The sequence below is a fragment of the Lepidochelys olivacea genome, assembly GCF_965140295.1.
Source record: "Lepidochelys olivacea isolate rLepOli2 genome assembly, chromosome: 5".
In the NCBI taxonomy this organism is placed as follows: Eukaryota; Metazoa; Chordata; order Testudines; family Cheloniidae; genus Lepidochelys; species Lepidochelys olivacea.
In genome coordinates, this window is record NC_140415.1 from 126,536,110 (window position 1) to 126,560,266 (window position 24,157).

General features: G+C 43.2%; 1 protein-coding gene across 1 annotated transcript in view; it reads left to right on the forward strand.

Moving 5' to 3' along the window:
* PAX5 (paired box 5) overlaps nt 1-24,157 on the forward strand; it is a 218,491-nt gene that overhangs the window by 135,847 nt on the left and 58,487 nt on the right. Inside the window, exon 8 of the mRNA XM_084628658.1 lies at nt 19,154-19,255. Coding sequence (XP_084484784.1) covers nt 19,154-19,255 — 102 coding nt within the window. The remainder of the gene's footprint in view (nt 1-19,153; nt 19,256-24,157) is intronic.

Consider the following 24,157-nt stretch of genomic DNA (forward strand, 5'->3'; position numbering starts at 1 on the left):
AGGGGCAGAGCATTGAAGGATGAGGTCCCCGCTTTGTAAGGCCGCTGCATTATTGTCTGGACCCTAAGGAGGTTCATATATTCAGGTATGGGTAGCTATGTGTATGTTAAGTCAATGTTTTTACATTTGAAATCCTGTTCACTCTGGGGGACTTGTCTTGTATAGGTTTCAGAGTAACAGCCGTGTTAGTCTGTATTCGCAAAAAGAAAAGGAGGACTTGTGGCACCTTAGAGACTAACCAATTTATTAGAGCATAAGCTTTCGTGAGCTACAGCTCACTTCCTCAGATGCATATCGTGGAAACTGCAGCAGGCTTTATATATACACAGAGAATATGAAACAATACCTATTCCCACCCCACTGTCCTGCTGGTAATAGCTTATCTAAAGTGATTTCCAGCACAAATCCAGGTTTTCTCACCCTCCACCCCCGCCATCACCAGCAGGAGAGTGAATTTGTGTGGGGGGGTGGAGGGTGAGAAAACCTGGATTTGTGCTGGAAATCACTTTAGATAAGCTATTACCAGCAGGACAGTGGGGTGGGAATAGGTATTGTTTCATATTCTCTGTGTATATATAAAGCCTGCTGCAGTTTCCACGATATGCATCTGAGGAAGTGAGCTGTAGCTCACGAAAGCTTATGCTCTAATAAATTGGTTAGTCTCTAAGGTGCCACAAGTCCTCCTTTTCTTTTTGTCTTGTATAGTCATTCTGAATGCAGCCACTTTGGGTGCAGAGATGTAAGAGTATGTCTTTTTCTGGTGAGGGAAAAAGGCAGGAATGCTTTGCTGTTGCAATTAGAGTTGTGCAAATAAGCAATTTCTTGGTTTGGTGGCTGAACTGAAAAATAGAAAAAAAATTAGGTCAATCCACAACGAAAAATGTGCCTATTTTTTGGTGAACCAAAAATAGCTGAAAACAGCAACAAAAAAACAACAAAAAAACCACACACACATTTTGGGTCACACTGAACATTTTGTTTGACCTGAAATGAAATGTTTAGTTCTGTTTTAAAGCATTTTTTTTTAACTTTTCAAAACATTAATAACATTGAAGTAAAATCCAGAATAAAAAGTCACTTTCAACAGACAAGTCAAAACATATTGTTTCAAACATGTCAAAACTCAACATTAGATGGTTTTGTTTCTTTTCAACCAAAACTATTCAGCAAATTTTAACATGAAGTTGTGAAATGTTTTGGTCAACTCGGATCTTCATTTTTTTTATCGACAAATTTTTTGTCTAAAAAATGTCACCCAGCTCTAATTGCAATGTAAAGACAGATTCATGTTGCGTTAATGCCATAGCACTTTACACTCAGCTGGTCAGCGAGGGTACAGCGGACCAGCTAAGTCATTTCTCAGTGAAAAACTGAAGCAATACATTGTTGGCGGCACCAGTATGTACTGGTTTTCTGAAGTTCTGTAAATGGCAATACTGTGAGAAGGTTGCATGGGGGACCTTAATTGTGCAATACCATACTTGCCAATTTGAAGGCCAAGTTCAGACTTGTGCAACTGACTCCGCCCCTAGCAATGAAAAGGTGTCATACAGCTAAGAATCTGGGACTTTTTTTTTTTTACAAAGTGCAACCTTGTATTGGAATGTCCAAGTTTCTAACGTTTTTATGTTATGAAAAAGATACTTGTTCTCTTAAAGATTCTCTTCCCCCCCTCCTGCCTCACCCCACACTCCTTACCTTAAATTCCAGTTTGATGATCTCTTTTGCCAGGGAATTTCCTTTGGGGTTTTGGACAGCTGAGACTCGCCGAGTGGCAGGGAGTGCCTGGGGAGCATGCAAGCTGTGCAGAGATGAACTCCCCTCCTCCCCAAAGCATCCCCCGCATTGAGACCTAGAGCTTATAAGGTGCGCGTTGGGGACGAGAACTCTGCGAGCCCACAGTATATGCAGAAGCTGCATTCAGTAACTAAATAGGTCACACTTTATATTAAGGTTCCATGTATGAATAGTGAGTAAAAGTTAATAAGTGTTTAATAGGTGTTTTAATAAATGGTTAATCAATTGATATTGATTGTTTTAGATTCCAGCAGGCCAGTAGGGGTTAGATTTTTGAAGGTATTTAAGTCCTAGGTTGCTTATAACCATGGCATGTAACTGTCCATAATACCTTGTACCCACATGCTTCCCATTATCCACCACGATACTGCTCATGTCTGTCCCATGGTTATAAGACCTATTCACCATAAATTAAATGTTGACAAATAGAATCTTAATATAAACTGCAAACACTGCGCACAAATCCTCCCAGACAGTCCAAGGCACCAGCCCTCACCAAGACCAACAGCCTGTAAAACATATTGGGAGTTTCTAGGCCAAACTAGTTTGTAGCTACAATGAGCCATACCAAGGTGGGCCATCTGAATGGTTGTGAACCCTTTTACCTTGGGTCCAAACCCTCCAAACTTACCTTGGCATCAGATCACGTGAAATTTCAGGCATATTGGTTTAGTTTAGGTGAAGTTGTGGCATGCAAGGTAAACATTGAGTTTGTGATGGAAAGCACCCTGCATCCTTCACTATGCAGAGATTTATGTTTCCATAATAGAATTATGACTAAAGGTCTTCAGTGATCAAGCAATGGGACTGAGATTTTCAAAAGAGCCTAAGGGAGTTAGGTAATGAAATCCTAGTCTAGAATAATAATACCTAGCACTCTTCAGCAGATCCCAAAGTGTTTTACAAAGGAGTATCATTCTCTCCATTGTACAGGTGGGGAAACTGAGGCACAGAGTGTGGAAGTGACTTGGCCAAGGTCACTCAGCAGCCCAGTGGCAGATCCAGTAATTGAACCCATGTCTTCTGACTCCCAGCCCAGTGCTCTAGTCACTCTAGCTAATCATACTAGTAGATTATTTATTGCCTTCTCCAGGAGAAGACTAACAAGCTATAATCAATTAATGGTGTCACTAGGAGTTCAGAAGTAGGTTGACCAAGGATCTGTATTTTAGGTTGTGGGTCATGCTCACCACATTGACACAGACTCCTCTTCCATCAACACAAGTGTCAAACATACAAGAGAAAAGAGAAGTAGAGAAACCAAGTATTCAGGGGAATAAGATTACCTGCTCTTGTAGACATCTTGTGTAGCTTTATTTTTTTCACTGAAAAAAATCTTCCACTCTCGAATTTCATAACTCTAGTTATCTGTTTAGATTCAACTGCATGCAGGCTGGAAAATTTATCTTTTCCCCTATTCCATCATAACCGTGTGCTAGTAAGGTGTTTCTCTCTGTAATGTTGTGGACTCTGACTCTGGGAACCTGGCATTGATACACCTTTCCACATAACGTCTAATATCAACGTTCCAAACCCTTCTGTATATTGAGGAAACCACTATGTCTGGTACAGAAGCATGGCGGATGGGTCATGGGGCAAATCAGTTCAATGATTCTAGAGAAAATACCACAGGAAATTTATGCAACACCAGTCAAAAGAGAAAGCAAGCAAGTCAGATTGAGTGACACAGAAAATGTTCTTTTTAGAATTGGTTGTAGTAGGTAGTAACTACACAGAGTTGTTTAGCAACTGAAAAGAAGAATTTTAAAAACATTCTTTTCGTGTTTCCTTCCCACAAGGAAATGTCTTTCCAATTTTTATCCCACTTTGCCTCATATTTAGAGAGGATGTAGCTGTGTCTCTGACAAGTGTAAATCCACTCTTTAAGACGTGATTGTATTCCCTTATATATCTGCTCCTTTGCAGGTGAGAAGGAAAATAAACGAAGCCACATCTGGGGCTCTCATTCCAGTACAGTGTGCTTAATCTAAATTTTATGGCTTAGATAGCAGATTACAGTGCTACTGTCACAGGCTTACAGCCACAGTCACGGTGGACATTGTGCATTTCAATACCTCCTCCACTAACCTTTCCCCCACTGCTCTCATTCCCGGGTTGCTAATTTCACGCAGCCACTTAAACATGATGGATAATTGTGTCCTGCTTATCAATGTTTAATTTAAGGGCTGTTCTGTCTGACCTGGATGCCCTCTGAAAGAGCTATGCCTCATTATTGATTTCATGGTCACACCTGTGACATTACCTGCTTTGTAGGAAGTAGACTTTGACATTCCTGTGAGGCCTTGGCAGCCAGACCTAATTGTCAGAAGAATAATCGAGCTAACAAAATCATTACAGCTGATCTGTGTGTTACCACTGTTTTATCTGCCTCTAATTAGGTGCAGGGGAGGTAACTGATGGCAGTAAGCATGCTACAGTAGGTTTGATGTCCATAAATAGAGCTGGGCATATAGTCAGGGGGAAATTATTCATGAACCTCTTGGCAAGTTAGAAATTGAATTTCAATTCCCCCAGGTCTCACCCCATTTGTGTTTTCATTTAGGAAACAATTGTGCAAGCAAAGTTTTGCTCAGGCAGTTGTTTGCAGGAAACCAACACTGGGCTCCTAGCTAACATTACTTTAGTGATTTAAATGCACTTCTGGACTTCATTACGGGAAGCAGTGGAAATCACGTGACTGCCATCTTCGACTTTAGTTTGTGGGTTTAGTGACTAGGAGGGAGGTGGCCCTTCAGAGTGGCAGATCATGGAGGAGGAAACAAGGAGAGGATGGAGGTGGAAGTGTGGGAGGGGACTACTTGGAGTGGGTGGGACAAGGAAGGAGGAAAAATAAGGCCGGGAGGAGGAGCAACTCATTAGCTATGTAGGGGCACTCCGAACACGTTGCAGGAGTGCAGCGTTCTGCACCCAGCATCCTCTGTGAAAGGCAGATGTGCAGAGGGGTGTCATGTGGTGCTGGGGAAGGAACACAATCATTTCCTTCTAATACTGAACAAGCACCATTTTCGGAATAAGAAAACCAGCTTTATCCCTTAAGCCATGGAGTGTCATTCTGCTTCCCTCTAGAGCTTCTGCCTAGAGCAGTCCCCAAAGTCGTCCAGCCTGCCTCCTGCCACAGACTAAAGGAAACAATATTGTGCATGTGTATACGAACCTTTTGGCAAAAATCACTGAGATAATCAAAATTTTTCCATTTTTGTGGTAAATGAAGAATATCCAAAATGATTTGCTAAAAATGCTGGTTAAAATATCATGGGAAATCAGGTCCATTTTGAATGCGGTAGGGTAAATTTGGGGCCATTTGGTCAAGGTGTTCCCACTATACAGCCTTCCTCAGCTACCTCTTCTTTAAATTTAAACTTTCTCATAACACTTGTTTTGTGTGCAGAATTAGGGAAAAAAATCTCTGGGCAGTATCCACATGAAACGGGTCTCTGGCCTGCCCCATTAAAAATGTAACAGCTAGTGCCAAGAAGAAGCTACAAAACCTCAGAAATAAAAAGAGTGCCGGGTTGAATGCTGCGATCCTGGCATGGAATACCAGCACTGAATGTAGCCTCCTGGCACGGGGGAGAAAATGGGATTCTCTCTTCCACAGAATATCCTGTAGCCCAGAAACCATACGTTCAAGTTTCTTCTTCCACTGACTGCTATTAATTTTTCTAACAACTTCACAACTGTTGTTATTGACCAAGATCCCATGACCAGACCTGATGGGCAGGCAACTCTCATTCCCCTAATTTACAAATAAGATGGGGTTGCACAAGGTCACTGTAGTTAGAGATGGAAGCAGACCCTAACTCTATAATAGCAAAGAGCCAAGTCTAATCCACTCCAGCCGCACTGCCTTTTGAGATGAACTCATCAAATCAATCTGTTTGTCTATCGTCCTTGTTACTATTTCTCTAACTATTACACAATGTTCTAGTTCTGACTAGCAAACAGTAGTGCAATTTACTTGCAAAGTGAATTAGTCCTGGTGATAATGGGATGTGGAGTGGTTCTGAATATCATGTCCAAATCCAGCTGCTGGCCCATGTGGATGCTACCGGGACGGGCAGGGATTCAAAAGAGACATCACCCCGCTGCCCCCAGTGATGTTCCAGGGGCCCTGAATTATTGTCTGAAAGATCAAACTTATAAATCACAGAAAACACAGACACAGTTGCCAAATCTTACTTTTTTACATTCTTAAACTCCAAGATTTTCCACGGGTCTAATTAGCCCCTGGACTCCTGGAAGATTCGTTGTTTTTAAATAGCAACATCCAGGGGCCCCAAAATACCCACTTTTCCCCCAGTAATGGGATCCCAGAACCAGCTCCGCTATGGGGGTCATTATGGCTCCACATGATGGGATTGCTGCTGTCCAGTTTAGTTAAGGCTGTAGCTAAGTTTCTGTTTAAAACCAAATTTTGCATCCTCTCTAAAATCCTCCAGAAAATGCCAGATCAGTCTGAAAATAGGTAAGCCAGAGACCTGATGGAGAGGATCTTAATGATCACTCTTGGAAGAGTTCAGAATGGCACCTGGGTCCTACATGTAGCAGGAACAATGTTTAGCCACTCACTGCTGGTGCCTCATTGCGAACCGTTGAGAAGGAGCCTCGTCAGGTGGACATGGTGACATTTCTGTGCAGTCTCTGGGTAAGGGAGCTGCAGGAAGTCCTGTGCTTGAGCAAACAAACTGGGTCCACGGAGATCTGGGTCTCCTTTTCTGCCACAGCCTCTCCATGGCAAGTCACTTAAAACATATTTTTTGGAGGTGGCACTAATTTTGGCCTCCTCCTTACCATGCCTCAACACCTGCTCTGTAAAATGGCAGTACTGATACTGCCCAGGCTCCCAAAGGGGCTGTGTATATACATCCATTCAGTAGTACTTGGGAGATGAAAAACCCTGGAGCTGTGCAGGGAGGGTGAGGGGGCTGGGGCGGAGTGGAAGCCTGGAGCTTTCTCAGGTAGGGGATCTAGAGCTGGACTGGGGGAGGTCTAATAACAGCAGGAGGGTTGGGACAGGGGCATGGGTAAGTGGGGAGACCCTTGGTCTCTGCTGTGCATGGGGAAGGGAGGGCAAGGACCAGTGCGATCAGGGGTACCATGGCCTTGCAAGGTTTTCTAACGATGGAGTTTGGGATCCTGAAGTTCCATGTTCCAGGAGGGTGCAGGGAGCAGGCCTCATTGTTCAGCGGCATCTTTGACCCGGCCCAAGCAAGGATTTCTGTAAGTGGTGTGTGGGAAGGCACAGAGGGGAGCTCCCTGAAGTCTTTATACATCATTGATGGCCTTGCAAACATATAATTTTTGGGTGTGGCTGACGGCCAACCATAGACACTGAACACCATTTTCTGTCCAGTGAAAACATCAAAAGGAGGCATTTGTAAATACTTTGGGGGCAATCCCTGGCAGATTCATCTGATCAGAAATCTAAATCCCTAGCAGCAGAGCACAAAGGGATGTGTGTGTCCTTCCTTTTCTTCGAACTACAGCAAACTGAGGCTACACATTTGAGCATCGCATTGCCTATGTATTTGTCTTCAGCCCTGCTACAACTAGCTCTGAACCAAGAACTGCAACCAGTGGGTTCTGTGGTTCTGGTCCCTCATGCAATGAGAGCAAGATAAATTCAGATTATGGGCCTGATCCTTCCTAGCTTGTGCATCATGATTCATTGAGTTCAATGGGGATTTGGGTGCACAAGGGAAGCAGGACTGGGCCCTGAATGAATGTAGGCTGCGTACTAGAACAGTGTATGTGTGTGTTATGTCGATGCATGTAGCATCTTCTGTTCTGGTTGTGAGGTAAAAGGTGCACTGTCAGTGAAGCTTCTAGCTGTTTCAGACCAGATCCTTGCCACAGCTGACCACTTTGTGATTTGGACAAACATCCGCTAGGGATTTATCTGGGCATCAAACTCATTTTTACTTGTGACCTATTTGAAATTTGAGCCCTGTTCTCTAGAGATGGAAGATTAGTTTATTAACCCAGAGCACTATCTAACCTCTGACTGTGTTCCTGAGTGAATGGAAATTTCATGATTTCCCTAAACATGAACTGGAGGATAAATGCTTAGATGTCTTTTAGTACATCCTGTAATGTGTTCCTAGAGATGGAAATGACAAGACCCTCACTCGTGGAATAGCAGAACAAAAAGAAAAGGAGGACTTGTGGCACCTTAGAGACTAACAAATTTATTTGAGCACAAGCTTTCGTGAGCTACAGCATCCTTCCCACCACCTGCACTCCGTGCATTGTCCAATGTATCCTCTGCAATAATTAATTACATCTCTTGTGGATTCATTTCTTTCATACTGTTACTGGCAATCAGGTAGATAAAAGGAAAAATTTTGTTGGTGCTCTGTGGTAGTAAAAGTGAAGGGTTTTCACACTGTCAGGGTAATGAATTCTGCAAGGGTTTGAAGCGCCTGGACTTGGGGGAATCTCTGTGTCATGTGTCTAGGAGTGACAACCCCCAGAGGTTAATTACTGCCATGGATGAGAGCTGAGCTGCTAGCAAAATGAGAAGTTCATTATGAGTTAAATCTGAAGTTAATTGGATTCACATTTTCACCCAGTAGTATACAAAGATACACCTCAAAATGCTCTTTAAGTTAAAAAAAAAAAGTTAGGCTCTGGCAAGATGGTGCCAAATGCTGTCCTGGGTTATTTTATCCTGGCTTTGCTACAACAATTATCTTTCATGTAGACTGTTTGACTTTATTTCATAAACCGCCCTGAGGTGTTTGCCTCGGGAGGTATGAACCTTTGTAAAAATGTCTCTTGTAAGTTATGGTCTCTGCTCAGAGGAGAAAATATTGCTGATCTTTGTTAGAGCTGGTTGCAAAACTGAAATTTTTCCGCAGCGGAAAGTTTTCAACAAAATGTTTTAATTTGAAAGATTTTGCCAAAAAAATGATCATTTTTCTATTAAAAAAATTTGAAATGAATCTAAAGGAAAATTTTCATTGCAAATCAGAATTTTCATTTTGTTTTGGGTTTCAAAAATGTAAAAATGTTGCGTTTTGATTTTTGGCTTTCAGATTTTCAGTCCCTGCCCTACCTTTGCTCATGCGGGCTCTCTCTCTCTCTCTCTCTCTCTCTCTTTACTTCCTACCTCCTTTTTTCCAGTTGGAAATGTGGGAGAAGATTAAACTGGGATGAAAAGAGGGGAAAGAGAAACTTTTCCCCCTCACTTTTTCACCTTTCTACTTTTTGACAGGGGAAAAAAGGGAGAGGGGGAAGCAAAAGAGATAAAAGAGAGAGAAAAAAAATCTGAAAACTGAAAATCAAAAACTGAATTTTGATTGTTTTCAAAAACTGAAATGAAATAAGATTTTCATTATGTGATGAAACAAATTCTCATTTTAGATTGTTTTGTCCTAAAATTGGAAAACTGTGTCCAATAACTGTGTTTGCAAAACATCTTGAATGAAAGAAACTGCATTTTTTGCAAGATAATTGTTTCGATTGAAAATTTTCAGCCTGCTCTAACCTTTCTTTTTTCTGATTTTTCTTGCAATGGGTTTCTGAATTTTGCAAGTGTCCTACCAGAGCTGCGCAGGGGTCCTGGACAGTATGCGTACCTGGTTTTTATTCTTACAATAGAATTTAAGGGTCTACATTTTCAAAATTGACAAAGGATTTTGGGAGCCTTCATTTTGCGGATTCTCACCTTTTAAGACATCTTTGAAGGGCCTGGTTTTCAGAGGCTGGGTGTTCAAATTGGGCACCCCAAAATGGAGTCACCCAAGATAATTAGTCACTCTGGAAAATTTTGGGCAAGGTGACTCTGCATAATTAAGGCATCTTTCTCCCTCATCCTCCACCCCAGCCCCACCACAATATAAAGTGCCAGGGGAGGCACATACAAGTACCAAGTAGTGGAAGGGCCTGCAAGCTATGAAAAGAGGCAGTGACAACATATTTCCCACCCCATGGGAATCCGAGGACGCCCTCCATGGATGTGGGCTCTCTGTTCCTTGTATGAGGATAGGGCAAGCAGGGCTAGAGAGTTGTCTCTCCACATGGCCTGTTTAGTTGGCAGTCCCGTGGTTGGTCTGCTAAAGCACACTGCTAGAAGCAGCATTAACGTCTACTCCATGCCAGGGCTGCCTACAAAAAGTTGAAAGATGTATAGTAGACATAGCGGTGTAGCCAATGGCAACACAGCACCTACTGGAGGCCATGCAAATAATTCCTCCAAGCACATGTCTTCTATAGAGCCTATCAATGCAACTGCACCAATGAAAAGGTCTTATATTTTTAAACTGGCTTGAGATAAATCTGTCTCCAGGCCTTCCAGTACAGGGGTAGTCAATTATGTTTTGTCAAGCTCCAAATTTCTTGGCCACGGTATAGTCAAAGTCCAGACTCCAGAGAAAATAATTTAAAATTAAAAAAATGATGATAATAAGTAAATAAAAGGAATTCAAGGTCCATTCAAAAGTGGCTGGTGGTCTGTGGTCCACCTATTGTTTACCCCTGCAGCACATGATAGCTCAGTGGTTTGAGCATTGACCTGCTAAACCCAGGGTTGTGAGTTCAATCCTTGAGGGGGCCATTTAGGGATCAGGGCAAAAATTGGGGATTGGTCCTGCTTTGAGCAGGGGTTTGGACTAGATGACCTCCTGAGGTCCCTTCCAACCTTGATATTCTATACGTGGTATTGTTTAGTTTACAATGCAAGTTTCTTTGGGCATGGACCAGACCATCCTCTGTGATTTGTACAGTAAATAGCTGATAACCATAAGAATAAAGTGGGGCAAATCAAATACACAAGGACCATCAATTACCTATAACAGAAATTTGAGTCATTTAAGCTACAGGCTCATTGAACTCAAATCAGATCACAGGTGATAATCAAAATAGGATCAACCACTGTATTCATTTTCCTAAAGCTCTGGGGCAGAGAATCGTTTTCGTTATATTTGTGTACAGCACCTGCCATAATGGAACCTCTGAGCTCCACCACAATACAAATGAGATTACTGTTGTTATTTCATAATATTAATTTGCCTGATAAATAAGAGGCATGATAATCTAGCATTTCTAGGAGCTGTATGGAATAAACCCATATAGATGTCTGCATCAGTCTCAAAATGATATAAATCATTACTTCCTTATAACTGAAATGAAATTGTGGTTGAACTATATGGGTGTATGAGCTAACGTCTCATCATCCGTTGTCACTGTAATATATTTTAAACATGCTTTTATTCCTACAATATAGACGCTATCTGTAACCAAACAAACCAAAAGCCGACGTTTAAACACGCAAACCAAGCCTGCTACGCTCAGGTTGCATCCGCAATGCCATTCTGGGTCAGTGCTAAGGAACTCATAATCACTGTAAGAACTAGAAAAGGAGTACTTGTGGCACCTTAGAGACTAACAAATTTATTTGAGCATAAGCTTTCGTGAGCTACAGCTCACTTCATCGGATGAGCTGTAGCTCACGAAAGCTTATGCTCAAATAAATTTGTTAGTCTCTAAGGTGCCACAAGTCCTCCTTTTCTTTTTGCGAATACAGACTAACGCGGCTGCTACTCTGAAACCTGTAAGAACTAGAGTTGGTGATTGAGTAGGTGGCTGATATAAGCCCTGATCCTGCAAAGACTTATGGGTATGCAGAATTGCATGTAAAGTTATGTATTTAAAGTACTTTTACGAAAGGTCTTCGCAGGATCAGGGTGTTGGCATTTAATCGGTGAGACGTGCTCCATGGTGAAAATGGGCAGTTTGTTGCGGGAAGTGCTATCTTCTGAATGAGAAGTAAAAGTCAAGCTGGAGTCCACTTAGGAGCACACAATGATACTATTTGTATAAAAGTATTATCCCTGGTGTCCTGGCTACTTTCCAATGCAGGTAGCTATATCCTACTGGCCTAAATTCCTTCTGCAGTTAAACAGCATTTTCCATTTCTGTTCCTAAAATGTTGTGTGCTGTCATGGTGGGGTATTAGTCAATACACTTCACCCCAGAAGTAGCTACATTTCAATGTGCAGGTGAAAGGATTCCTGTCTCCATTTGCAAAAGGTATTCATAAAAGCATCATATAAATAATACTGCTTTGCTGTTATACAGTACTTTTAAATTCGTCCATCTCAAAGCAATTTACAAAGAAAGATCGTTATCCCCAAATGAGAGATGAAGAAAACAAGCTATGAAAAGTTGGCCAAGGTCTCACAGCTGCTCAGGAGCAGGCGGGGGAATAAAGTCCCAGTCTCCTGGCTTTCCTATGTAACAACATACGTTGAGAGTTTCTCAACATCTGTTTTACATGCACATGTGTTGATCATGTTTTCAAAGGCAGGGTGATTTAACGTCTAACGACTATGCGGAACACCATTACAGAAAAGGGATGGAGAGGCGTGAACACAATCCTATACTTGTACTTCTTTGCCCAGGTGCAATCTCTGAAGTTATGATCTTTTTAAAACTGTCTATCTCTGTATATCTGTGTGAAATCAACCCATTTATTAACAAGGCGCTCCGGGTACAGTAAAATCTTTGCCCTTGGTCTGTAGCCATATGGTAGTTTAACAAGGAAGATCTAAAGTTTCCTTGGGACCAAAATAGAAAAAAAACAACCTAAGTCTGCAGCAATTCTTAGAACAAAACATGGTTTTAGGAATATTCCTCCCTAATGATAAGAGTCGCCCTATTGCTCCCAGAACTGTTTCCTTTGCCAGAAAGGTTGGAAGCAGTTAGTTATCTGCAAAATGTAAACCGGTATTTGTCAGCTAATCAACGATTTGGAGTGCTCAGCATTATGAGTACACCATAGTCCTCTTTGCAGTGGAAAGGAGTGAGCTGTATATGTTCCCTCTGTCACTGACAATGACATACAGTCAGCCCTGTTTGCGCTGACATAAGGTCATCTTTTCATCCCCAGTGCGGTTGGGGAGCTGTGCAGACTGTCTGCTAGTGTTTTAACCAGTGGTCTTACAAACTCCACAGGCTCCTACAATCTGTTTTACATTCCTTTGTTATTGAATTTCCAGGGCTGGGAGAGCCAGAGCCAGTGTGGTCTTTCAGTCCTTTGTTCTGCTTTTTTCTCTCTCGCTTTCTCATTTTAGATTTTAATGAAAAATAAGTGCTAACATTTCCAGCTAACACTTGTCCTCTGCTCACAGCCCCGGGGTGATTGCTGGTGGTGAACTGAGAATAATTCAGTGACTGAGTCCAGTCCTTTTTTCTTCGCCCAATGTGGAGAAAGGACAGTGCTAGGATTAAGGCAGGGGCCTAGACCACAGCAGGTGGTGGGTTCTAGTCCTACCTCTGCTCTCAGTTTCTTATGTACATAGGCCAGATTTTCTAGGTATTTAGGCACCTAAAGGTGCAGATGGATGTCAAGACACTTTTGAAAAACCCACTAGGAGCTTGTCCTGCATCGCCAGGTGCCTAAATACCTTAGAAAATCTGGCCTTTAGTCTCTCTTTGCCTCAGCTCCCCATCTGTAAAATGGGGCTAATACTACTCCTTGTGGAGTCTTGTCTACTTAGGCTGTAGGCAATATGGGGCAGGGACTGCCTCTTACTATATGTTTGCACAGTGCCTGGCATGAAGGGGGCCTTAGCTCAGCTGGAGTTGGTCTTAATAGTAATGTTAAGTCGTTTCATTACTGTTGGCATAATCCAGTCTGTGGGACAATCCCCAGTTCCTTAGAAGCATCTGAGATCAGATGGAGAGGGAGAGAAGTAGGGGTTGGGGCAGCCCCTGAGACCTGCTCCCAGATTCTCAGCTAGATCAGAGAAGTTGGCGATTGAAAAGAGCCCTCTCCCTTCCCAAGCCCAAAGCCTGCAATGCGAGGACTCTTCCAAGCATGTTAATCAGCAACTGACAAAGCGAGTCACTGGGACAGGGGCTGCAGGTGTCAGGTTTCCCTTTCGATATGGCTCACTGGGAAGGAAAAGCAGCATTTGTGAAGAGCAGTTTTTCTGCCTCTTCCATAAAGACAATTAATAGATAATTGGATGCAACAAAAGCCAAGCTTTATCGTCATCCTCAGGCCAAAATCGTCCAACTCGGGTGCCTAAAGTTAGTCGCTTGCATCCACACACAAGCCCCTGAATAAAAGTGGCCTGATTTGAAGAGGTGCTGGGCACCTGTGGAAACGAGTCACTCAGCACCTCTGAAATGATCGTGGATGTATCTGATTGTGAGACAGGCTTTTGGAAAAAGTGAAGTGGATTGTACGTGAATTAAAACCGGCTCCATGTAAACTACGAGATGGGTGAATTGGGGGAGGAGAGTGGGTTACAGCAGATCAAAATAGGAAGGGGGGCTCTTCAGTTCTCGTGGCTGTCATCACAGGTCTAGATGCTATTTGATGATGTGGCATCACATCATCATGCGGATACAGCAAGGGGACAAAGGAAGGGATGTACTCCAAAGGCATGCATGTTCCAAAGCGGGCCAATAAACAGCTAAACATGGGGAGGGTTGTGGGGGGCACATCCCTGGGGCTTCCCGTCCCCTTCCTATGCATCACTCAGGTTTGACCAGGACGGAGAATCTCTACTGATGTAAAAAGGGTCACGAACGTGGTGGTGTTGGGGGGGAGGGGAGGATTCCTCTGTGGAACACTTGGAAATGCCAGACTTTTATGCATTTCAGAAGATTCCCAGCAGGGAGGTTTGATGTGAGATGTCTCATGTGATCTCTCTCTGCCTTCCACCTAGAAGGGAGAGAGCTCTGGGAACCCTGCCCTCCTTTTCTGCTCCCCTGGAGGGCATAGGAAGCTGATAGGGTGCAAATTGAGAGCTCTCTGTTTGGACATCATCTCATCTCCCATCTGGTGCTGCTGCCACTCGTCTGACTGGCTGGGAGCCCCAGAAACCTCCCAGCCAGGCACCCACCCCTGCTGCTGCTCCCACTGCAGATGCTGCTGTCCACTGAGCTATCAGCTCCTCAGCAGAGGAGGAGGAGCTCTCACTTCGCTTTTTTTTGGGTGGGTGGGGGGTGGGGAGAAGAGGAGTGGGAAGGAGGCTGGGCTTCCCTGTGCTCCTCTCTCTAATCGAAGGGGCTGAGGTGAGATCACCAACTTGATAGAAACAAGATTCCCAATAGAAGCTGGGAGACTGAAAAACTGCCCTCGGGCTCATGACTCCAACTCCAAGCCAGTGTCATGGGATACTTACGCCGCAGAGCATCTACGGGCCAGATCCTCAGCCGCAGCATCGCTCCACTGTAGCTCGATATGTAGTAGGACTTTGAAGCCAGTGGCGCCCTGCTGATTTACTACAGCTGCGCATCTGGCCTGACAGGTACATCTCAGGGTAAAATCTGCTCCAACACAAGGTCCAGATAGGAAGCTGCTCCAGGATGTTACATACACTGTCTCCTGACGCAAATGCCTCCGATGCGTTCTGTGTACGAAATAAATGGTTTAGCAGATATTTGACTGCTGTGACTCGGTCTCTCACTCTGTTCTGGGGTTCCACAGTGCAGCAGAGCATATATTTAACTTCACTAGGCAGAATTAGCGGCTAGAAAATACACACATCTCTACAGCAGAGCCTGGTTCTCTGAGCCCTTTTCCAAGTAACCCTTCTTTGTTAAGTGTACTTCATTTCTGCCATCAATGGGTTTCATTAGCACTTTTATCTTCGTTCCAACGGAAATCATGGCCCATCAATACTAGACGGGCATATTTACGTAAACACCCACCCCCATGCCTTTCCCCTCTCCCGCTCCGAGTAGCCAACGTCCTTTCTGTAGAGAAAGGTATATCTCATAGAGATGGCTGGAATTTGTCAAGTTTTTAAATTTCTTTTATTTTGTGCCCTCCCCCACCCAAAAGGAAAATATTTTGATGAAATTGTCACCATATCCCTCTCATTTTTCCACCAGCTCCGATTCTACCTTTCACTTATGACTATTGTTGTATGAAAGAACTTGTAATTACGTTGAAAATGTAGCAGACACCTTAAAATAAGAAATAGGACATAGCTAGAATGAGTCGGACATGTTAGGCTTTTCCCTATGAGTCTGGGTGTGGTGGTGCTCATGAATGGTCATTTATTTTTTAAATTTCAGGTATTTGTTTCAAATCCTGTTTTGCTCACGGGTAAAATGGTTCGCAGGTCTCATTGTAATCTTCAGCGGAGGTTTCATCAAGTGGATAGAAGCAACAATTTGTCTTAAGTGACCGTCTGCTAAAACAAAGGCTCAGAAGTCAGTAGTGAGGAAATGTGAAACATGCTGACTCCTCTGAAATCAATCCACCTTCCCGTGTAGTGTGTATAATTCTTACAGATTCACACCACTCTCCATCTCCTGGCCGGAGGGAGAGTTAGCTAACAAACACGAGTTGCCTGGTGTTGAGAGCTGGCCCTTTCCCAGGAAAGCCAGCAGGGTGTTTATAGAAATTAAAGCCCAGTTTATTTTTGAGTGACACTAGTTCCTTTGAAAAAAAAAACAGGAGGACTTGTGGCACCTTAGAGACTAACAAATTTACTTGAGCATAAGCTTTTGTGGGCTACAGCTCACTTCATCGGATGCATGGAATGGAACATATAATAAGAAGATATATATATATATATATACATACTGAGAACATGAAAAGGTGGAGTAAGAGGCTAATTAATTAAGATGAGCTATTAGCAGGAGAAAAAAACTTTTGTAGTGATAATCAAGATGGCCCATTTAGACAGTTGACAAGAAGGTGTGAGGAACATGGGGAAATAGATTCAATATGTGTCATGACCCAGCCACTCCCACTCCCTATTAAAACCCAGGTTAATGGTATCTAGTCTGCATATTAATTCAAGCTCAGCAGTTTCTCGTTGGAGTCTGGTTTTGAACCTTTTCTGTTGCAAAATTGCCACCTTTAAATCTGTTACTCAGTGGCCAGAGAAGTTGAAGTGTTGAATCTATTTCCCCATGTTAAGTATCCTCACACCTTGTTGTCAACTGTCTAAATGGGCCATCTTGATTATCACTAGAAAAGTTTTTTTCTCCTGCTGATAATAGCTCATCTTAATTAATTAGCCTCTTACCCCACCTTTTCATGTTCTCTGTATGTATATATATCTTCTTACTATATGTTCCATTCTATGCATCTGATGAAGTGGGCTGTAGCCCACGAAAGCTTATGCTCTAATAAATTTCTTAGTCTCTAAGGTGCCACAAGTCCTCCTTTTCTTTTTGTGAATACAGACTAACACGGCTGCTACTCTGAAAGTAGTTCTTTTGCTAAATCAAAAGCCCCCATACCTGTGAGGGACTGAGACACATGCCGTTTTGCAGCTGTGAAACGTATGCAGTATCTCTCACCTTTGGATCACTTAGCCCTTCAGTAGAGACCGTAAGTCACCACATTAGAAATGTGGCAGGCGGTACTAACCACACTGCCTAGCAGGAAGGTCATTTCTGATTGGTGGGCTGATTTAAAGCCTAACCGTGCAGAGGGCCTCCAAAACCCCACATTTGTTCGCATGGAATAATTTATTATCGTTATCGTGTATTAACTGTGATAATACACTGGTCTTAGGAATTCTTGCATTTTCGGCACCAATAAAGGCATCAAAACACATGTCAAACCATAGGAAATCTTTTTTGTTTCAGATAAAATCCTTATTAGTCTGCTGTTTATTTTCTGGGGATGTTCCAAGACCCACCAAGCATAGCTAGATCACAGACAGCTGTGTGTTTCCAGGGTCTACAAAACACTTACAAATTACAGTAGTCAGACTTTGAACTTGTGTGGGAGGTCAGGAAAACAGACATAGCAACAAGGACAGAATATTTTGATCTCTGATAACAATTTGCTGCCTGAACTGATTAATTAGGATGCCTGATGAGGGATCTCTTCCTTTAAAAGTACAGGAGCAGTGACACTGAGTTCCCACCTAGCAGACTGGCTAACGTGGGCAGCATTGCTCCATGGTCCCAAAGAGAGATGATCTGACATCACCAGTACAGTGTGTGATATGTAATGATACAGAGCAGCAGTAAGGATGCCCCACTTGAGGATTTGCCCTCTGAATATCAAGGCCTTAGAGTTCAGCATCAAGAATTGAGGCGCCAAGAATCTCTCAGCTCTTTTGAAGACACAGGCTTCAGATACTCGCCCAGGGTGACACTTGATATCTATGGAAGAACCAGGAATCAAACCCAGAACACCAGTGCACCTACTCTGAGTTCACAAGACCATCCACTCTGAATTCTTACCGGGGCATCTAACTGCGAGGTCTTTAGTTTTCACTGCTACATTTCTGACGTTAACCAGGGAACTACATTCTTGTATCTCTGTGATACCTAGAAGTCCTGCTTTGACTATTTCAACATGTGAAAAAAGTTAACTTGGGGACTTGAACTGTGAAATGCAGAGGTTCAGCCTTACTCTTGTATGGGAAGTTTAGAATTAAGGCTAAAGTAAATAAAAATGTTGCTGATAGTCTTGTATTTCTATCTCTTGCCTTTAGCATAGCAGGCAGCCCGATAAACTGAGACCATTAGGGATGTCAGAGCTCCGAGGATAAGAAAGAAAGAGACAGATAGGCCCTAATCAGCATGTGCTTAACTTCTAAGCACGTCCTTAAACCCAAGGTCTAGAGTAAAAGAAATGGTTTGCTGAGGTCCAAATAAGTTTGATTTACAAAGCAATGACTTGAATTAAGTGGCATGTACGCACATGGTTTTTGCACTGTAATTGTACTAAGAGTAACACCCAGTTTTGAGATCTGCTGATGAGAAAGAAGCATTCAGCAACATTATCTCTGTTTTACAGATAGGGAAATTGAGGCACAGAGCAGTCACATGACCTGCCCACAGTCACATGTCCAAGCCAAGAATAGAAGCCAGCCCTTCAGAGTCCTAGTCTAGCGTGCAAGCCACTGAACTACACTGGCTCTCCATGAGTGGGGCTATACCAAAATATTCTCCATAATGAATTTGCAAGACCTCTGCAGACTATCCTTATGTCAGTAGAAGGGCTTATTCCTAGAATGTTTGCTAGGCAAATGCCATTCAAATTGCTGTCACTTCCCACTTCGCGACTGATCAGTTTCTAATGCTATAAGTTTATTTTGACAAATCTGAGCTTCAGAGAAACTTGGGAATAAGGAAGGACCAGCAAAGTTCAAGCTGGTTTGCCTGCCTCAGTGCCGAGCCGTGTGCGCCTTCTCTCTCTGTCGCTCACTTTATCAGAGCTTTATGGCAGCTTATAAAGAAATTGTCTCTTCTCTCCCTGCCAAGCTAAAAATCCCACTTTGGTATTCACAGTACAGTCATGACAAATGCCTGGCCTGTGTTCTGGGTGTTCAGGGAAATGTAAAAACATGTCTAGTTGTTGTGAATGCTCACATGGTGATTTGTTGGTTTGATTCTTCAGGTCGTGAATTGGCAAGCACAACCCTCCCAGGATACCCTCCTCACGTCCCCCCTGCTGGACAGGGCAGCTACTCTGCTCCAACACTGACAGGAATGGTGCCTGGTGAGTTTAACAACCACCCCTTTCGCCCCCCGCAGCATTACAGAAGCAAAGCCAAGTGCTTTCTGGTTGTTCTGCACTGATGCCAGCAGAAGACAGAATTACAGTGATGAAAAGAGAAGAGCAGATGCAAAGCGAGTCTAAATAAATAAACCAGCCCCTCTCTGGCACAAGGGAGAGCCTAACTTCTCCACTGCCAAAGCAAATTGTTCCATCCAGTATGCAGGGAAAAGCCTTTACCCCACTGCATGGCTGTTTGATAAGTGTTGATCCAATCACGTAGGGACAGCCTCAAACTTCCCCCCATTCGTCATTAGCATAATTGTAATTGACACTTTAATGTTGAGCACGTCACATGTATTTGTGGCAGCTGTGCTGTGCAAGCGTTTGTCGGACTGGAAGTGATTAGATGGTTACTTTACTAAGCCCAAAATCTTAACAACTCACATGCCACCGAATTTTCCACAGGCTTTTCCCTTTTTTTTGGTAAACCCTTTTTGCATGTTTCTGAGATAACCCCAGTCTTGTGATGGGAGCTGCTGATCATCTGCTGGAAGGCACTCCAGCACAGATCTTCAGAGGTACCTATGTGCCTAGCTCCCATTGAAATCAGTGAGAGTTAGACACCTAAATGCCCTTGAGGAACTGGACCTGAGTGCCCTCAACCGCTTTGGAAGTCAGCGGGAGCTGAAAGTGCCCAGATCTTATAAGAGGCACCTTGTAGGATGAGTCCCCTATGAATACAATTGAATTATTCGTTATTAGCAACTTTTGATCCACAATTATTTATCAATGATCCTAGACACTATGGTGATACCGTGGGTGCTTTAGACATACAGATAGTGATAAGGCTACAGACAGATGTGTGTTATGTTGTATAAACTCCTGGGTTTGACATTTAAGTATGATGAAAGTCGTTGACTTCAAAAGAGCTGTGTGGATTTACAGCAGCTGAGGATCTGGCCCTCACAACCTTTGATCTCAATGTTAAGGTCACCGCTGCTTACTAGGAAAAGTGTTATATAGTATTACAAACCCCAAGCATTCAAAATCATGGGACTTGAAAAAATAATAATGTTGGGTGGTTTTTTTTACTTGCTTTCTGGTTTCTGGGCCTTTAGGGTGCACTCAGATCATATTTCCAAGCTTTCCATGGCCAGGAGAGTTAGAAACTTACTCTGTTTTAAAAAAGTGAAAGCTGAGATTATTACATAATCACATGACTCCAGCAGCTAGGGATTAAGAACAAAATATCATAAAACTTGCGATAAACAGCGTAAGAGTTGGTAACACTGGCTTTATGTTCAGAGTATGTGACAGTTTGCATATATGATCAATCTTGATCGCACTTTTCTCCTGGTAATATCTTTAAGAAATTAAGAAAAACTCATTCATTCTTCATGTGAATTAGTTTTAAGAATTAGAAGTAGGAATCAGGTCATTGTAATAACATTTAGAAAAAGTGTTGCAATGCTATTGAAAGTAATGTATGGGGGGGATTTTATAAAGATTGACATAGATACAGAAACATTACTTTCAGCTCAAAAAGTAAATGTGCTGTAATAATCGCTTATTTTATATAGCTGTAAGGATTTACATCATATAAAAAAACTTGCCTAGAACTTCAGGCCAGACTCTCAACTGGTGTAAATTGATCTTCTGATTTCAGTGGAGCTTCAGCAATTAGCACCAGCTGAGAATCTGGCCTGAAAATGCAACAAAATCTTGCTGTGATTGCAAGTCACTTCCTACAGTTTAAATATTAAGAACCTAAAAAAGTCCCATCAGTGTTAAGATACTTTCTTAACAAGATTTCCCTAAATGTGTTTTGCAGTTATACAAGCATCTCTGAACAGCAGCTAGGAACAGAGATGGGTGAACTAGTCAGGATAAAGCAACCTGCCCCTGATCATTCAATTAAAATCTGAACACAAAGCAATGCTTTATTTTGGAAGTTGGCAAAGTTTAGTTAACTTCATTTACTCTGACTTCATAGTTCTCTCTAAGTCTGGAAGCAGAAGTAATGCAAAACTGTGAGAGAGGTTGTTCTTGCACTATTCCCCCTATGTTCAGAAGCATGGCATCCTGGTATCTAGTGAAGGAAACTGATCTCAAGTTAGCAAGAGCTGTCTTTCACTTGAACCAGTCTGAAAATGGGAAGGTTTGCGTGAAGCTTCTTGGTAGCAGCAAGTGTTAAATTATGCCCATAACACATCTGTGCTTTTAAGGTTAAGCTTGCTATTGTGCAGCTGTTATGAAACCCAAATACTCTGCACATTATCTAAGGTGATGTTAGTTCCCTGAAGTGAAAGGAAAAGATCGTCCTACTTTGCATCCTGGAACAATTTGCATCCTTCCAAATGAGGGGCCTACCCTTTCACATGACTCAGGATTTTGGGTGACCTGCTGAAGATGCCTTGAAGAGACAAGATGCCTTGAAGAGACCTGATTTTCAGAAGGTGCTGAGCACCTGCTCTTTGAAAATCAGCCCCTTAAAGGTGCACCAACTTGAACAGTAGAAAATTGAGTCACTTTTGAAAATGTAGGTGATGATGTTTCAGGGTGGTTCTGATACAACCTCTATTAAGATTTTATCTGAACTAGTCCTTATTATTGTTAATTATTATTATTATTTGTATAAGCATAGTGCCCCGGGACCCAAGTCATAGTCCAGGACTCCATTGTGCTAGGTGCTGTACAAAAAGACACTCAGTTGTGTTTATCAAGTGTGCCTAAGCACGTAGGCTCCTAACTCCCATTGGAGTGTGTCTGAAAATTCCTTTAGGTGTCTATCTGCACCTTCAGGTACCAAAATCCTTTGAAGACCTTGCTATGTTTACAATGTGCTTCAGTGTGGACAACCAGGGGAGGGTCAAGTGCAGAGCACAGCAAAGTGTTGCACTGTAACTGCCCCCTGTAGGCACTACTGGCATGAACTACAAGGTACTTAGTTTGCGTTAACATCGTCCTGTTTGAAAAAAGACTACGTTAAAGTGAATGAGGTACCTTTTAGCTTGTGCCACAGGGCAGTTAGAACTCAACACTTTGTGCTCGGCAATTCGCACACCCCCGAAGGCCGCACTGCGGCACAGCGTAGACAAGCCCTTAGTCTCTGTCTCAGTTTCCCATCTGTAAAATGAGATTAATAGCCCTTCCCTACCTCGCAGGGGTGCAGGGAGCATAAATACCTTACAGATTGTGGGGTGCTCAGCTACTTCTACTAAGTAATGCTACCTGGGATGGGCAGGTATGGTAATACCTAAGACAAATCTCACATTATTTGGCAGAGTTTGTAAAGATGCAACGCAATGATCTAGACTCATTTGAGCTAATTTCTCTGTATAACAGATTTATTTGTAACTACACGTAGGCTGGTGTGACCCATTAGATTGAGTAACTGCAATGTTCCTTTCACTGGTTCTTTTACTAACAACCTTCTGCTCCAGCTAGGTTGAAGGTCACCTGCAATTCTTCTAGGTTCTCATTCTCATTTAAGTGAGGGTTTGCTAACTAGAATCCAAAATACTTTCTCTGTCCTCACTTGTCTCTTGTCATTTGAAGGGCTGGTTTCAGAGGCTTCTTCTGAATGCACAGTCTTTTATGATTTGGTTCTGAAGGAGCTGACGGATCAGGTTTAATGCTGTATGCACATCTGTGTTTGTGCTCCGATATGGCTGAATTATGCGGCCCTGAAATGTATACAAGGGGAATGTACGTTTCACCAATTCTCTGGGATTCCCTCCTAGACCTGCTGCTTCCCTGGAATAATTTTCAGAGCATAGGCTCAAAATGTGGTTATTTGATAAGAGCTTTAATTGTGAGCCATGGATCATTGCTATAATTAACTGATTGTGTCAGTAAAGTGTTTAGACACAGGGTAGAAATATAGACAGGATAAGACTATATGATGTTTTGTTGCATGCTTGTTGCCATCGACATCATTTATGTGACTGTGAATAACCTGGTCCCCAGCTACAGTATTTGTGTTTGTACAGTATTTGCCAGGGATTCATAGAGCATGTGTCTGAGGGGCTGGGGAATGAGTGTTAACTCTTACAACTCAGGGATGAGAATACCTGTCCTGACACATGGTAGATCAGAGCTGAGTTTACCTAACTCCTCACTCTCTTCTCTCCTTCCCCCCATCCCCACACAAGCTCCCACTCCCTCCCTCCCAGATCTTGAACGAGAGCCCTTCGCTCCAAAGCTCATCTCAGCAGGCAATGAACCTCGTGTTCCCCACTGACCTGGCCTTTTTTGCCAGCCACCTCTTCAGCACCATCCTCCCGGCTCCATGCCAGCTCCTGCCCTCCCCCTGCTACTGCTGTCCCTGTGTCACACACCCTCCCTTCTTCTCAAAGGGGCTGTAAACGTGCAGCCTCCTCCTGGGTGCCGCCTCAGGGCTGCCCTGCAAGTGGCCCCTCATCTCAGTTTCCCTCTTGATTTTTGAAAGAAACTCAGGGCAGCCTTCGGAGTCTATAAATAGCCCGTTTTGTGGGGTTAAGTTATTACCAGAAGTCCTATTGCGGTAAACCAGAATCCTCCCAGCACAGTCCAACACCAAATATGGCTCTAGTGTCTCTCGCCAGGCCACATCCCAACCCCTCTATCTGGAGTGTTTCTCCACCCTGTTTCCTTCCCAGGTGGGGTTCTAGCTCTTGCCCAGGACCAGCTCGGTGGGCTCACCCCTCCATTATTCCTCAGCCACTCCGGGCCTCCACCTTAGAGAGCCAGCTGGCATCTCCCTCTGCTGCTCTCAACCTTCAGCTCTCTGAGCCCTGGGCAAGACGATAGGTGACCCCCGATTGCCTTCTGCTTTCACCAGCCTCCCCTGGCTCCACGGCTGAAGCAGGGACCTCTCCCCACTCCCTCCTTCAGGGGCAACCCCTCCTGAAGCTCTCACCC